This window comes from Leucoraja erinacea, chromosome 14, assembly GCF_028641065.1.
Source record: "Leucoraja erinacea ecotype New England chromosome 14, Leri_hhj_1, whole genome shotgun sequence".
Lineage (NCBI taxonomy): Eukaryota > Metazoa > Chordata > Chondrichthyes > Rajiformes > Rajidae > Leucoraja > Leucoraja erinaceus.
The window spans coordinates 15,842,833-15,860,481 of record NC_073390.1 but is presented as its reverse complement, the minus strand read 5'-3'; the positions used below and the strand labels follow the sequence as shown (position 1 = coordinate 15,860,481).

General features: G+C 41.7%; 1 protein-coding gene across 2 annotated transcripts in view; it reads left to right on the top strand.

Moving 5' to 3' along the window:
• The window catches only part of LOC129703318 (sodium/hydrogen exchanger 9-like), a 435,915-nt gene that overhangs the window by 340,098 nt on the left and 78,168 nt on the right, over nt 1-17,649 (top strand). For both annotated transcript variants that reach the window (XM_055645681.1, XM_055645680.1), the window contains exon 13: nt 11,007-11,055. In XM_055645681.1, coding sequence (XP_055501656.1) covers nt 11,007-11,055 — 49 coding nt within the window. The remainder of the gene's footprint in view (nt 1-11,006; nt 11,056-17,649) is intronic.

The window sequence follows — 17,649 nt, the reverse complement described above, 5'->3', positions numbered from 1 at the left end:
CCCTATTCTAAGTAACATAACGTGCTGTATTCATATTTCAGCTGATGGGTGTATTGTTAAATCAATTGATGGCATGTCACTATCTTCGTTCCCAATGCTGCCATGTTTTGTGACATCCACAAATTGTGGTTTGTACCTGAAATTTGACGTTATTAACCAAAAATGATCAACACCAAGATTGCTACATCACCCCCAAACTAAGAATCAACCATTCACCGTTTTGGGTCAGGATCTGTCTTCAGTCTGAAGAAAAGACCTATTCCGAAATGTCAGTCTGAAGAAGCATCCCAGCCTGAAATGTTGCCTGTCCATTTCCTACCCAAATGCTATCAGTCCCATTGAGTTCCTCCAGCACTTTGTTTTCTGCTCAAGATTCCAGCAATTGGAGTTTCTTGTTTTACGACAACCCTCTGTTGCCTCTGACTTGGACAACTTTGTATCTGTGCTATCAAAGTCCCTTTTATGCCATGTGCTTAAAACTGATCATTGTTCCAGATGTCCTTGATTGTACATAGATACCCAAAGAGAAAAATATATCAGGTTAGGTAATGATGATAAACTCTGGCGATGACACATGCTGCCTTATGCACAACTGAATTATTGCTTAGAATTTATGTGAAGCCATATTCTCTTGTCAAATATGTTTATTGTGATAGCAAACTCGCAGATGTACAAATAAATTATCGGAGACATCATTGTGTAATGGCTCATCACATTGTGTTTTTGAAGCCAGAGTTTGAACTTGGGGTAGGAAACAAAATTAATTTGTTGCAATTATTTATGGTGCTGTTGAAAGTGGTTCAAAATTTTCAGCAAAGCGCTTGAATCAAGCGGTGACAAGCTGTGAAGCACCCAAGGCTGAAATAAAAGTCCCACTGTACAGAAAACACCTATTCAGGATGAGTAACCAACTGTTGTGCTTTTTTTTAGTTAATAGAAAAAGAATTGGTGTCTGGTCACTGATGTGAAATGCTCCACAGAACACTCTGGGGGTTCAATAATCAGAAACAGTACTGAGTTCAAGAAGTCAGCTCACCATGATCTTTCCAAGGACATTTAAAGATGGACAATACATCTTGACTTGCAAGACATGCTCGGGTCCCCAAAATATGAAAAAAGTAAACAAAAAAATCAAAGTAAAGGCAATTGTTTGGGCAGCATGTTGGTGTAGCGGTAGAGTTGCTGCCTTCCATCGCCAGAGACCTGAGATCAATCCCAACTACCGGTGCTGTCTGTACAGAGTTTGTACCTTCTCCCCATGACTGCATGGGTTTTCTCCGGGTGCTCCGGTTTCCTCCCACATTTCAAACTCGTACAGGCTTGTAGGTTAATTGGCTTCAGTAAAAATTATATCTGAGAACTAATTTTTGTCATTACTTATTCCAGGTTAGTCCTCAGATAATGCCATAAGATAATGCCATAACAAAAAGACAAGCCAAGCAGCAGATAAATATCCTGATGCAATGTAAATAATAAAGCATAATCTAATAAGAAATTTAAATTTGTTTTATAGAATTGCGATCGACAAACACAAAGCACATCATTCAGATCAACTAACCTGTTACTGATGTTTATTGTTTCCATGAGCAATCTCTCATTCTAATTACTTCTTCCCATCAACTTTCATTTTCATCTATTCCCTTTTCCTTGAAACATACATCAACCCTTACCTTAAATGAGTCTTTTCTGTCAGCTCCAACCATTCAGAATCACAGCACATTCTCAATACTCTCTCTCATTATGCTGCACAGTATTTCACAATCACTTAGCATTTCCTTCATTCATATTGTACTTTATTTCTTTTTGATTAATTAAAAGCACAATGTTCTTTGCCGTCATTGTGTTTCCACATTAATTCCAAATTGTGTGAAAAAGACAGAACGATTCCCGAGGGATTACTGGCTGATTTACGAGAGGGTTATTACGAGTAGAGTTGGGTTTATTGTCATGTTGTTTATAAGTACAAGTACGTTGAGGAACACGTGCAGGAAAAATCTTGCTTGCAGCAACATCACAGGCACGTCGACTTGGACAACGTGCAAAAACATAAATAATACTTACGGCTACATACATAAATTCTACAAGATGGTGAAAAGAATACGAGTATGCAAAAAGCAAAACATTAGTGTAATATGCACAATTAGAAAACAACTCCATGGTAGATTAAGAGGTGTATAGGAATGAACTGTAGATGTAGAGGGGATCTTATAGAAACTTACAAAATTCTTAAGGGGTTGGACAGGCTAGATGCAGGAAGATTGTTCCCAATGTTGGGGAAGTCCAGGACAAGGGGTCACAGCTTAAGGATAAGGGGGAAATCCTTTAAAACCGAGATGAGAAGAACTTTTTTCACACAGAGAGTGGTGAATCTCTGGAACTCTCTGCCACAGAGGGTTGTCGAGGCCAGTTCATTGGCTATATTTAAGAGGGAGTTAGATGTGGCCCTTGTGGCTAAGGGGATCAGAGGGTATGGAGAGAAGGCAGGTACGGGATACTGAGTTGGATGATCAGCCATGATCATATTGAATGGCGGTGCAGGCTCGAAGGGCCGAATGGCCTACTCCTGCACCTAATTTCTATGTTTCTATGCTGGTTTACACTGAAGATAGACCCAAAAAGCTGGAGTAATTCAGCGGGTCAGGCAGCATCTCTGGAGAAAATGAATAGGTGACGTTTTGGGTCGAGACTGAGAATCGGGAGAGAGGGAAATGAGAGATATGAGAGAAACAAGGCAATACTTCATGTCGATGTTTTCATTGTTGGGAAGGGCTATACCCTTGATGGACCGGGCTGAGTCCACTACTCTCTATAGCCTATTGCATTCCTGTGCAATGGAATTGCTGCACCAGGCCATGACACAATAGCACATCTGCAGTTGTAGGTTGGAGTATTTGGTGACATGATGAATCTCTTCAAACTTCTAAGGAAGTAGAGGTGCTAACGCTCCTTGTTCATGAATACATCTATGTGCTGGGCCCAAGGACAGGCCATTCGAGATGTTAACATCCATGAATTTGAAGTTGATAATGCTCTCTGCCACCAGCCTGCCAATGAAAATTGGCACGTGGTCTGACTTCCCCTTTATGAAATCAATGATTATTTCCTTGGCTTTTTGTCGTTGAGTGAGAGGTTGTTGTTGCGGCATCACCCAATCAAGTGTTCTATCTCCTGTACAATGAGTCATCACCACTCGTGTTTCAGCCAACAAAAATGACGTTGTTGGGGAACTTATAGATAGCATTGGAGCTGTACATAACTGCTCAGTCATAGGTGTAGTGAGTATAGAGCAGGGGGCTAAGAATGCAGTCTTGACATGCACCAATGTTGATGTGAGCTGATGAAGAAGCCATGATCATATTGAATGGCGGTGCAGGCTCGAAGGGCCGAATGGCCTACTCCTGCACCTATTTTCTATGTTTCTATGTCTATGTTCTAATAGGTGATGTTTCAGGTCAAGACCCTTATTCAGACTGAGATTCATATTCAGAAATACCGAGGTCCCACTGTACTTTACTCATCTAGACCAGTGGTTCCCAACATGGGGCATACGCCCCACAGGGGGGCAATTTGATTTTTAAGGGGGGCAATTGAGCACGACTGAGGAGGTCTGGGTCCAAATTTTCGATTTTTATTTTTTAGGATTTTCCATCAGGTAAACATATGTAGTTTATGTTTCAGATGTTATTTTGAGTAAATAATTTTTTTGGGGTGAAAAAGGTCTTTATTGTGTAGTTATTACAACCAAGGTATTGGCGTTTTAAGCTTCTTCAGCTGAAACGGAGTTCACTTTTTAAATGATAAGAATTATATATCACCACATGGGGGGGTGGGGGGCATCAGGATTTTAGAGGTGATTAGGTGGGGCATGGCCAAAAAAAGGTTGGGAACCACTGATCTAGACGCTTTCTCCATTTAGATAATAACCTTTTCCTCCTTTTACTGAGGTGCATGGCCTCCCACATGCATTGTACTTTCTGTGTGGATTACTGGCGGTGTGATTTGTGATCTGAAGGTTCCTAGGGCTGGATTGCTGAATGGGGATTCTCAAAGCTGTACAGCACAAATTTGCAATTATGAAGACTGTTCTCTTCGATCTGTGGAAATTATCAGGGCTGTTCTCCACGATCTGTGTTATTTAATGTTTGTGGATTATCAAGGCCCTATTTATCTATCTCAGGATTATTAAAATTGTGTTAATCGATGTGAGGAGATTTATGAGATCATGTTTTGTTCTATTTGCCACGAGGCTGTTACTTCCTTCCAGGGAATGTTGGCATCAGGGCATCGTTTCAGACAAATGGTTCATCCATTTCATGTAAAGGTGGGAAGGAATTTCTCCTTTCATTGGAAGACAGGAGGAACTGCAGATGCTCGGTTACACAAAAAGTCACAAAGTGCTGGAGTAACTCAGCAGGTCAGGCAGCATCCCTGGAGTAACATGGATAGGTAACTTTTTGTGTTGGGTCTGAAGAAGGGGCCCAACCTGAAACATCACCTATCTATATTACTGCTGAGTTACTCCAACAATTTGTGCCCTTTCTTCTTTCATTGGCTTTGGAATCTTTGGAATTTGCTTCTCAAGAAATTATGGAGGCTAATTTATAGAATCTACCTAAAGCCTAGGTAGACAGATGTTCGGTCTAACATGGTTATGGGGAACATGTGGAAAAATGGAGCAGAGGCCAAGACCAGATCATCCATGATCTTGTTCAATGGTAGAACAGCTCCTGGCCTTTGTAGCTACATCCCGCTCCTGGTATCTGAGTTCTAAATGGCCTATCAGGGATTAATTCAGCTGCAAGGGAATTATCAGGAAAGTCTTATTTAACGTAATGGAATTGAAAGGCTTCTATGATTCACTTTGTGGGGATTAGAAAGGTTTTTATTCAGTCTGTGAGGATTATTGGGTTTGTGTTATTTAATGTGAGCGTATTCTCAGGATTGTGTTGCTAAACTGAGTGAGTTGCAGATGAATTTCACTTAGCAAGAGTAAGGATTTTTTCCAGCCAGTGTGCTTTCAGTGTGAGTGAATGATTATCTAGACTGGTTAGTGCTTTAAAGCCTGTTAAAGAATTACCTGGTTACATTTATCTAGTTGATGTAAATTATCAGGACTGATTTATTCATGTTGTATGAAAGAATAGTTTGAATGTTTCATTCACTGTACACAAAGAATTGCCTGGTTATGTTTAAATAGGAAGAAATAATCCAACGTATTTCAATCAAGCTAATCAAGGAAGTGGGAAGCCATGTCTAGTTTGCATGTGGATATTATGTAGGTTGAAGGCCATAGTTTAGTTTCGTTGAGAGATGCAGCATGGCACTGCAACACATTGAGTCAACGCCAACCATCGATCATCCGTTCACACTAGTTCTATGTCATCCCCCTTTGCAACCATTCTCTACACATTTGGGGCAATTGCCAGAAGTCAATTAAACTACATACCTGTATATCTTTGGGATGTAGGAGGAAATCCAGAGGAAGCCTACTTGGTCATCTTGAGAAAGAGCAAACTACATACAGGCAACAGTGGTGGAGTTGCTGCTTTACATTGCCAGTGACCCGGGTTCGATCCTGACCTTGAGTGCTGTCTGTGTGGAGTTTGCACATTCTCCCTGTGACCACGTGAGGTTTCCTCCGGGTGCTTCAGTTTCTTCCCACATTCCAAAGATGTACACGTTTGTAGGTTAATTGGCTTTGGTAAAATTGGAAATTGTCCCTAGTGTGTAGAATAGTGCTAGTGTACGGGGTGGTCGCTGGTCAACGCTGACTAGGTGTGCCAAAGGCCCTGTTTCCGTGCTGTATCTCTAAAGTCTAAAGTCTAAAGTAAAGCACTCAAGGTCAGGATCGAACGCAGGTCTCTGGCGCTGTGAGTCAGCAGCTCCATATGCCACACAACTGTGCCGCCCTAACTACAAGGACAAGGAACCAAATTGGATATCAAGATTATTAAAGAATGATATTGGGTGGTTAAATTAGTTAATACTGTTCTTTGAATGGTGGTGATTTGTTTACTTGTCTAACTTATTATTTTTAATGGTATATTTCAAACTGGTAGATAAATAAAGCAAGTCTAATCCTCTCAGCTTTCTTTAAGCTCCAAACTCCATAGGAATATTTTCCTCTCTTCCCATTCCCAATCCCAGAAAAGGTCTCAGCAGAACTTTTCTTCCTGCATGTTTTGCTGTGCTTGATGAAATGTCACTCAACATGTCTCTGTGTTGGCCCTTCTAGGCAAATATTTTGCATGATAGAGGGACTGCATTATCTCAAAACCCTCGAGAGAAAGGATTCTGTAATCTGGCTGTTAGTTGAAGGTTTTGAGGAAAAAGACAACCTCTTTGGAGACTATCTTTGATTGGACTTTCTCTTGCACTAAACATTATTCACATTATTCCCTTGATTATGTATTTGTACACTGTGGATGACTCAATCATAATCATGTATTGTCCTTCCGCTGAATGGTTAGCACGCAACTAAAGCTTTCCACTGTACCTCAGTACATGTGATAATAAACTAAACTTTCACGCAAACTCAAACTCAAAAGCCTTTGGACCTAATGGTCTACCAGCAGTGGTGATCCCTGCCCTCCTGTTTCCAACTGAGTCTTGGACTACCTATTACAGGCATCACAAGGCATTGGAAACATTACCAGCAATACCCTCTCCGTTAAATCCTCCAAATTCACAAGTAGGGTAAGTAAGCCAACATTAACCTCCTCTCCCAGACCAACATCCCATGCACTGAGGCCCTCACCACTTTCTCTTGGCAGCAGTGGACAGTCACTTTTCTGACACCAAACTCTTGAAAGACCAAAACGCTGGAGTTATTCAGCGGGTCAGGCAGCATCTCTGGATAAAAATGTAGGAGAGCTTGGAAAGAAATAGACATTGTGTTTTGAGCTCTCAAAGGTCTTTTATTGTCACGTGAACTAATTAAGATACAGTGATATTCAAATTACCATACAGCCATACGAATAAAAAGCAAAGAGACACACAACTACATCAAAGTTAACATCAGTATCCACCACAGCGGATTCCCTCGATTCCTCACTGTGATAGAAAGCAATAAGGTTTAATGTTCTTCCCTCTTTATTCTCCTGCGGTCGGGGACGTCGAGCCATCCGCAGTCGGGGTGATCGAAGCTCCCGCAGCCGGCGGTCGAAGTTCGCGCATTGGAGCGATTGAAGCTCCCACGTCGGGGCGGTCGAAGGCATCACAAGGCCTTGGAAAAATGACCAGCAATACCTTCTCCGCTAAATACCTTGGCTTCAGTGTGGTCGAAGCTCCTGCAGCCTGGAGCTCCCGAGTTGGTCCTAACCAGGGACTGTGAGCTCCACGGTGTGAATGTCAGCAGGCTCCCGCAGATGGAGCTCCCAGTCGATCTCCAGCAAAGGCCTCCAAATCATCGATGTTAGGCCGCACTGCGGATGGAGATACAGTACGGAAAAAAATGGCATCTCCGTCGAGGTAAGAGATTAAAAAAAGTTCCCCCCACCCCCCACATAAAACAAGCTAAACAACACTAAAACATACATTTAACACATACTAAAAAACAACAAAGAAGGAAAGGACAGACACTGCTGGCGAGGCAGCCATTGCTGGTGCCACCCGGTCAGAAGAACAACCAGCTGATAATAATGAAAAGTAAGACGTTTCAATGAGGATCTGCTTTCCACTAGCAGAACTTACTTGACTTTACTACATGTTGAGGAGTCAAGTGGCAAGGAAACTACTGTATATAATTGCTGCTGCCACTGTAGAGTTTCCATGGTTTCTGAGTGAGAAACCAACTGCATAGATTTGCTGAGTTGTTTGCCAAAGCTGAATTGCCAAAGTGAGGATGCCAATGTGAGGATAGTTGGAAATGTTTCCAATTATAGCCTTACTCCAGGTTGCACCTCGGACACTCTTAAGTATTAACCTGATTTCCATTGTGTTTCATAAACCTGCTGAATATTTTTCATCTGCCCAGTTCTTCCACCCTCTCCTGCTTTCTCCCTATTCTTTCCCTGCCAAAGTATGCTTTTCTATGAGATAATGCCGAAAGCAAAAAATCTGAAGATGATGGTTAATGCACAAAAGGACACAGAGTGCTGGAATAAATCAGCAAGTCAGGCAGCATCCCTGGAGAACACGGATAGATGACGTTTCAGGTCGAGACCTTTCTTCAGACTCGGGTCTCAACCCGGAACATCGCCTATCCATTTTCTCCAGGGATATGTTGCCTGACCCGCTGAGTTGCTCCAGCACTTTGCGTTCTTCTCTACGTCATTTATTAATATTAGCTGTTTAGACATGATCAACAAAATCATCTCTAGGCTTCGTGTATAAGCTCCAGATAGCAACAGAAACAAACATCATGATTACAGTTGCCAGATTACAGATACAGACTCCATGAACCTCAGTGAAATATGTAGTCACAGATGAGATTTGTGACATCCTCATCCACACTGTGAATGATAGAGAGGCAACAACTCAGCATACTAAGACTAGAGATTGACCAGTGTAGATGTGTCTTGTAACTACCACATTTCCACTGCTGGTGCAGTATCTTGATGTCAAACTACGGTAGAGAATGCTGATAGCATCTTTTTTCTTTTCTGCCTTCCCTCGTAGCTACTGCGTCAGCAACTTTTCAATCTGTAAACACAGTGTGGTTTTTAATTAAATGCTGCAGCAACTTGTAAATTTGTCTTATCAAAGAAAAATTGTCGGCATCTTCCACACTAATTTACTAACTAGTTCAGATTTATTATTTAGGTTACAAAAAATACTCTCTCAACCTCCCATGGCAGCAGAAGAAGAATTGCCTTCACTGCTGTTGAAATTCTCAGGAGTGTACTCAATAAATTCTAATTCAGAAAAAAAGAACCCCACACACAACATGAATAGACTTACATTTATATAGTTCTTTTCTTGTACTTCGGATATCCCAAAGCATTTTGTAGCTGATGTGGTTTATTTTCGCATTGTGGTCACAGTAGTCAAAATTCACTCCTTCTACAGCTTCTGCAGATGTTTGATATAATCACTATAATGGGCGGTTGGTAAAGCTGCTGCCTCACAGCACCAGAGATCCGGGTTTGATCCTGATCTCTGGAGCTGTCTGTGTGGAGTATGCACGTTCTCCCTGTGGGTTTTCTCCAGTTTCTTCCCACATGCCAAAGACATGTGGGTTTGTAGGTTAATTGGCCTCTGTAAATTACTACTAGTGTGAAGGGAGTGGATGAGTTGGGATAGCACAGAATTAGTGCAAACGGCTGATCGATAGTCGGCATGGACTTGACGGGCTGAAGGGCCTTTTTCTATGCAGTTTCTCTAAACTAAACCTAAACTTACCTGTAGTTTTCCGATCTCCCAGCCACTGTTTGAATTAATTGCCCTTTAAAGAGAATCACTAGTAAAATGCTCATTGACACTAATTCAAGAAATTAAAAACAAAACTATAACTTTTGTTTTTATGGAGGCAACGTGAAGATTCTGTGAAAATTAAGGAAAGACATAAATGAGAATAACTTAAAAGCAACATTTTTAAAAAATACAGTATGCAATTTTAAAGTTTTCATATATGAAAATTAATTGCTGGGGAGGTTTTTCAGCAGTAATTATGATTTGCCATGCCATTAAAAATTCAATAACTCATAATTGAAAGTGGCCTGAGTTTTCATCAGTATTTCATGCAAGGCCAATGGGTGATTACTCCAGCTTTACGACAGGACCGTGATCTTCGGAGAATTCCATCTGCCAAGACTGCAGAGGAGCAGGATATCACTGACAGCATTCTCCACATTTCTGCTTATAATTATACATTTTGAGATGCCAGAAGTTGCTGTAAAGAACAGCAAGCATTTGTAGCCTCACCATTATGAGTGCTGCAAAACCTGGGCCAAGTTTCCTTCCTTCATGAAATAGTTTTGGCAAAGGAAGATCTGTAATTTAAAAAAAAAATGAACATCTGCTGTGTTGTAGTTTAAATTGTGAAATTATCCACAATCCCATTTCAGTCAAAATCTCTTTTTTTTACTTTGTGAACATATTTCTACCTCAAATGGTAAATGCAGAATATTGGGCAGATTAAAACATTTTAATTTGTTTTGGATTTATCTCTGCTACCAATGCCATCAATAAAAGACCAGAGTCTCTCACATGTTTTAATTCAAGATTAAAAGTACAATGCATTTATAAAGTCTTCATAACATAGTAAAACTTTCAAGGTGCTTCGCAGGAAGATTATCAGACAAAATTTTCAACTGGCCAGAAGAAGATGTTAAGGCAGATTGATAAACTGGATTTTAATGTGTCTTCAAGGGGGAAATAGAAGTGGAGAGGCGGGCAGGCGGAAATGCTTTATTTGAGCTGCTTTAAAATTATATTTTACAAAACCTATTGTTTCTTCATTAATACCTACCTCTTCCCTGTCACTGGAGCTACAGTATGTGCCTTGAAATCACTGAGCTCAGAACCTTGTCAGCTGAAAACATGCCTGCAAGTAATGCAGCAATTAAAATCAGGAGTATAAGCAAAGTGCAGAGATCCCAGAGGGCTGTTGGATACTCTTTATTGAGTCTGTCTTTTCCTTGGATATTGGGAGAAACAGGGAAAGATTCCTCTGGAGCTAAATAAATGTGGAACAAAACGCACATTTGCAGCATTCATGCGGGTGAAGCATTTCCTGGCACAAATACCACCCAGAAGCTGTCACACCAGAGCACCTCTCTGTCGATGCCAAGTGTATGAAGCTATAAGCAATGCTCCTATTTCAGTGCAAACCTTAGACTAAGTAAATGTAATGTTAAATATTATAAATGTTTAGAATTAATGATGGTAAGTTCATTGAGGTTGCAAAATTTGAAAACTGGTGCCAAGTACAAAATCACTCAAGCTTTACTAATTGGCCTCAGGTTTAACAGATAATGTAATGAAAGTGCAGGCAGGTTGGCCCTAAGGCCATGGCTCATTGAGAGAAGCCTTCACTGATTCTATTCATTTTCTCTGTATTTCAGGGTGGATGTGAACCCAGATGATGAGCTCAACCTAGAAACTTTACGTGTGGTAAGTATTAAAAAAAAATGAAACCAATATTCACTGTAAATAAAAGTGCATCATTTGAGCAACTTCAAAAGATATTTTACAAATCCCATTAATTTTTTCATTAATATATCTCCTCCCTGTCATTCAAGCCATTTGCCTTGTTCTGGATTGGCACATGGGTTCTTCCTTTTGCTCTGTTTACTATTGTATAAAATCAATGGGGTGTGGGAAACAGACAAACGTCACCCATTCCTTCTATCCCGAGATACTGTCTGTCCCGCTGAGTTGCTCCAGCATTTTGTGTCTCTCTTCTGCTTGAGATTTTCTCAATTACAAAGGTTTTTATTGCATGCATTGAATGTGTGTTATGTGGAAATTGCATGTTGTATTTTAATTTAGTTTTGCTTTGTTTAGAGATACAGGGTGGAAACAGGCCCTTCAGGCCACCAAGCTCATGCCAACCACAATCACCCATACACTAATTCTATCCTGCACACTAGGGACAATTTACAGAAACTAATTAGCCTACAAATGTGTAGGTCTTTGGAGTGTGGGAGGAAATCGGAGCACCTGGAGAAAACCCACATGGTTACAGAGAATGTCTAATCTCCATATAGACAGCACCTGCAGTCAGGATCAAACCGGGTCTCTGTCACTGTGAGGCAGCAACTATACCACTGCACCGCCCTGTCAAAATTTGGTAACGTTGAAATTAATGCCTAATATACTATAATTCAAATGAGGACGAATTTTTGTCCTACAATTTTCCTAAATGATGTTCTAAAGTGGAGTGAATCTGTGACTATTATTTTTACACTTGTCCAATACTTAATATTTTTAAATATTTGCATGACAATTTGCTGAAAGTACAATCTGGAAACAGCAAAACTCAGAAAATCAGAATCAGAATCAGAATGCTTTATTGTCATTGCATGTGTCACATACAACGAGATTACTGTGTCTCTCCATTTAAAAGAACTTCAAACATTCACATACTCATACTTTTTACACTCCCTCCCTCCCCAAACCCACCCATGGATTCACATTTACATAAATTAACACTGTCTCCCACCCCCCCTCCTTCCCCATAACCCGCTCCCGAGACAGAGTTCAGTTCCAAGATTGCTGATGGGTAAAAGCTGTTCTTGAGTCTGGCAGTGCGGGACTTTAGCGACCTGTACCTTTTTTCCTGAGGGCAGCATTGTGAAAAGGTGGTGACAAGGATGTGTAATGTCTTTCACGATATTACAGGTCCTGCTGCGGCATCTGGAGTGGTAAATGTCCTCCAGAGGGGGCGGGGGAGTCCAATGATACCCTGGGCAGTTTTTATCACCCTCAGGAGAGCTGCTCTGTCAGCTGCTGAACAGTTCCCAAACCAGGCAGTTATGCAGTAAGTCAGTATGCTTTCTCCCGAACAGCGGTAGAAAGACTCCAGCAGTTTAGCAGACAGATGGGCCTTCCTCAGTGTTCTGAGGAAGTAAAGCCTCTGTTGCGCCTTTTTTACAACTACAGCAGAGTTCACAGACCATTTAAGATCCTCACTGATGTTGATCCCCAGAAATGTAAAACTAGGCACTCTCCACCTCCTCGCCCCCTATCTCCAGTGGCCTGAGCTCCGCTCTATGTCGCCTGAAATCAGTGATGATCTCCTTTGTCTTTTTAGTGTTCAGAGAGAGATTGTTGTGAGCACACCACTCAGAAAGTCTGTGCACCTCCTCTCTATAGGCGACCTCGTTTCCATTTGAGATGAGCCCCACCACGGTTGTATCGTCCGCAAATTTTATGATCCTATTTGTGGGGTGATGGGGCAAGCAGTCGTGTGTATAGGGCGTAGAGGAGCGGACTGAGCACACAGCCCTGCGGTGCTCCTGTGCTGAGGGTCAGGGATGTCGAGGTGTAGGGTCCAAGTCTCACCGTCTGTGGGCGTTCACTGAGAAAGTCCAATATCCAGCGACACAGTTGACTGCTGAGGCCAAGGTCTAGCATTTTTGTGATCAGCTTGCTGGGTATGATTGTATTAAAAGCTGAGCTATAATCAACAAAAAGCATCCTGACATATGACCCCTTCACCTCTAGGTGTTGTAGTGCAGCATGGAGGACAGTGTTTATGGCATCCTCTGTAGATCTATTAGCCCTATATACATACTGGTGTGGGTCGAGTGAGGGGGGGAGAGATTATTTAAGGTGACCTAGGATCAGCCTTTCAAAGCACTTGGAGACTGCAGATTTAAGAGCAACGGGCCTGTAGTCATTGATGACTGTCTGCTTGGGCACCGGGATGATAGTGGTGGTTTTCAGGCACGCTGGCACGGAGGAGTGTGCTAGGGAAAGGTTAAAAATGTCTGAATACCCCAGCGAGCTGGTGAGCACAGTCCCGGAGCACCCTGCCTGGGATCTCATCCGGGCCAGCAGCCTTACTAGCATTAACAGTTCTCAGGGCCCGCTTTACCTCCTCTAACTGGAGGGTAAGTGGCTGGTCAGCAGGGTCCAGTTGGAGAGAGGTTCTTTCTTTGGGACCTCTCTCGAAACGGGCAAAAAAGTGGTTGAGCTCCTCTGCCAGCGATGTCAAAATGGGTTAGAAAAAGGCAACTGCAGATGCTGGTTTTCGCAAAGTGCTGGAGTAACCCAACGGGTCAGGCAGTAACTCTGGAGAACATGGATACGTTTCAGGTCAGGCCCCCTCTTCAGCTTGAGTTACTCCAGCACTTTGTGTCCTTAAAGGAAATGGGGTGGTTGGAACCAAGTGAACAGAACTGGGTATCTGAAGGATTGAGAACTTCACTACACAAGGATGTACAAATGCAGAATAAGGTGCACATTTACCACAACCACAGTGTTTCATGCAGATGAAGCATTTCCTCGCAGAGGCCCCAGCAAGAAATAAAGACACAACAGAGCAGCTCACTGTGCTGCCTGCCAGTTCAGTTGTTATTTCCTTTACATTTTCGTTGAGTTTGTAAAAACCTCACACTGTCCCAATCCACTGTGAACTGTCATCTGCATTGGTTTTTGCACATGTACCTTTAATTTTTTTCTCTTATAACACTTCTGAGTCTGTTGCTTGTTGCCGGTAATCTAACCTTAATATGTCATAACCACACACACCTAGGTGCACTTCAACAAAAACACCAGAGTGCAGAAAATAAATTCTCAGTGAAAGAAGTATGAATAAACCTTTCTCACTGTAACTAAGGAAGCGCAGATGAGTATTTAGTGTATCCTGCCTTGAATTTAAAGCAATTAATTTAGCTGCCACTCTGTTCCCTAGCTTTCATAGGTTTCAGGAAGCCCTGTAAACTCATGAATATGTCATTACATTTGGTTGTTGATTGAGATCTCATCCTGGTTGAGCAATTAACATACGTTAATAGGCATTCCACATCTCTGAGCTGCCCTGAAGAGGCTGAACATGTTTCAGTTAAATGCATAAAACCAGCACAGGAAAAGGCCCAAGGTGTCTGAGTCAACCACATAGTCAATTTAAACTGTTCATCTACCTCTGACACTTCTCTGCCCTTTCTTGATCAATCTGCCTCAATCACAGGGGACTGACTATCGATGTGCGTATACGACAATTATACCAACTCCCAGTTTTCCTCCCACCCTACTTCTTAGACACTGCCCTCTACCCTCAGTTTCTCTTTCTCCACCACATCTGCTCCCAAGATGAGACTTTCCATTCCAGAATATCCGAAATGTCCACTTTCTTTATTAACTGTGGTTTCTCCCCTGCTATATAGATGCCCCCCTCAGTGCTTCTCCTCTGTGTCCTGTACTGCTCTCAGGCTCCCTCTATAACCATATAACAATTACAGCACGGAAACAGGCCATCTCGACCCTTCTAGTCCGTGCCGAACATATAATCTCCCCTAGTCCAGATGGAGCAAGAAAAGAGTTTGCCTAGGCTCCTGTACATCGGCAAGACCAAGCACGGACTTGACGAGCACTTTGCCGAACAGTTGCAATTGGCCTACTGGATCTTCTGGCTGCTTATCATTTTAACTCCTCTTTGCATTCCCAAATTGACCTGTCAGTCCTGGGCTTCCTCCAGAGGGAGTCCACATGCAAACTGGAGGAACTACTTCATATTCTCCTTGGGAAGCTTACATTGAATTCTCCAATTTCATGTAAATAAACCTCCCCTTCCCCCCTCTTCCTCCCCCCCCCCCCCCCCCCCCTCCCTCCCTCACAAACCATTTGAAGAAGGGTCCCAGCACCAAAATATCACCTATCCATCTTCTCTAGAGATGCCATCTGATCTGCTGGGTTACTCAAGCATTTTGTGTCTTTTTTTGTAAACTGCAGTTCCTCATTGCTACAATGATCAATATCACTCCTTTCCATATATGTACATGTGACAGTCTATATGTCTCTTAAACATTATGATCATGTCTACTTCTACCACCTCCCCTGGCAGTGATTTTCAGGCACCCTACTGCGCTCTGTGTAATAAAACTTACCTTTTAAATCTTTAATCTTCGTACCTTTTACCTTAAAACTATGCTCTCAAGTGTTTGATGTTTCCGCCCTGTGAAAGGAATATGGCACTCTACTCTCTCTGCCTCTCATAATTTTATATACTTCTGTCAGGTTGCCCCTCAGCCTCTGATATAGCAAAGATCAGTGTGGATCAGTGGGCTGGAGCTGGCTCTCTGGTGTATTCCTCATGGTTTGCACCTCGCCTTCGTTTACCTTTTGCACAGCAGGTTCAAATCTCCCCGTTCACTCTTCCAGGGAAAAACTCAACCCTAAATCTATTTCAGCTTCTACACTTCTTGTCCATGTAGTTTAAACGTAATTAAGCTTTACAGGTGAAACTTTATCAAGAACATTTTTAGACTCCAACTAATTAAACTTCAATTACATCTAACTCGAGACAACCCTGTACATAAAAACATAAGGAACAGGAGCATGTGTAAAACAATCTGCACTTTGACCCGGCTCCACTATTCAATAAGATTACGGTTTATCCAATCTTGGCCTTGCCTCCACTTTACTCCAAGAAGTGCTGGCCCAATTTGCCCAACCTGGTGAATATTCTCTGCACCTCTATCAATCCAAGAGATGCTGCCTGTCCTGCTGAGTTACTCCAGCATTTTGTGTCTACCTTCGATTTAAACCAGCATCTGCAGTTCTTTCCTGCACATCTCTATCAGTCCAAATAGCTTTCCCTTAGCCATGGGTATCAAAGCAGTACAGATGTAGTCCCACTAACATACTGTGAAGTTAAACTACCCTACATTATGCTCAATACCCCTTGCAATAATAAGTACTTAGCCTTCCTAAGTACTTGCTGTGTCTTCGTGTAATTTTATTTTGTGCTTGAAACAATCTGATTTAAAATTCCTCTGTCTCTCAATTTTGTGTAATTTCAGTTGATTTAAATAATAATGTTCTTTTTTTTTCCATTCATCCAAAGTGGATAGCCTCGCATCTTCTCTCATTTTACTCCCTCTGCCAACATTACTTCAAGTACAATTGAAAGTGTCTGTGGAGGAAAGAATTTCAAAGCTATATCAGAATTCTGTTAAAGGCATATATTCTTCAAATGATTGGTGGCTACCAGAAAGAAGCAATGGCTACAACACTGGCCCACTAATGGCCACAACACCACTGACCCTTTCATCCTCGTAGATGATCTTATGATATTGAACAGACCATGTGTTCAATCTGTCACAGTACATTTCACGTCAAATTGTCATAACCGAAGGTGCAATTACATTTGGGGACACTTATTTTTTAGAATTGCATATTCATCGAAGTGCATGGATTCAAAACCTACACTGACTTTTACAAGAATACATGTTGAAGTTGAATCTCTTGTAGTCATTCCTTCGAAGTCTCTCGATGAACTCTACATGGCTGATCTTACTTCAGAAATATTTCCTTTGCTTCATGCCTCATATAACCATATAACAATTACAGCACGGAAACAGGCCATCTCGGCCCTACAAGTCCGTGCCGAACAACCTTTTTTTCCCTTAGTCCCACCTGCCTGCACTCATACCATAACCCTCCATTCCCTTCTCATCCATATGCCTATCCAATTTATTTTTAAATTATACCAACGAACCTGCCTCCACCACTTCCACTGGAAGCTCATTCCACGCTGCTACCACTCTCTGAGTAAAGAAGTTCCCCCTCATATTACCCCTAAACGTCTGTCCCTTAATTCTGAAGTCATGTCCTCTTGTTTGAATCTTCCCTATTCTCAAAGGGAAAAGCTTGTCCACATCAACTCTGTCTATCCCTCTCATCATTTTAAAGACCTCTATCAAGTCCCCCCTTAACCTTCTGCACTCCAGAGAATAAAGACCTAACTTATTCAACCTATCTCTGTAACTTAGTTGTTGAAACCCAGGGAACATTCTAGTAAATCTCCTCTGTACTCTCTGTACTCATCATGTTATAATGCTCACTTTTTTGAGCCTCTTTCTTTAACTTCCTTTTAATTTTAATGTTAATTTAACTGTGTTTTTACTGTGAGAATGTTTAAACACCCCCACTCATCTCAGATTTGATGTGATAAGCTTGTGACTTTATAAATGATTAATTCAGTCGAACAAGAGCCTTCTCTAACTTTCCTGCTCTCTTCCATGAGGTTATTTTCTCTGA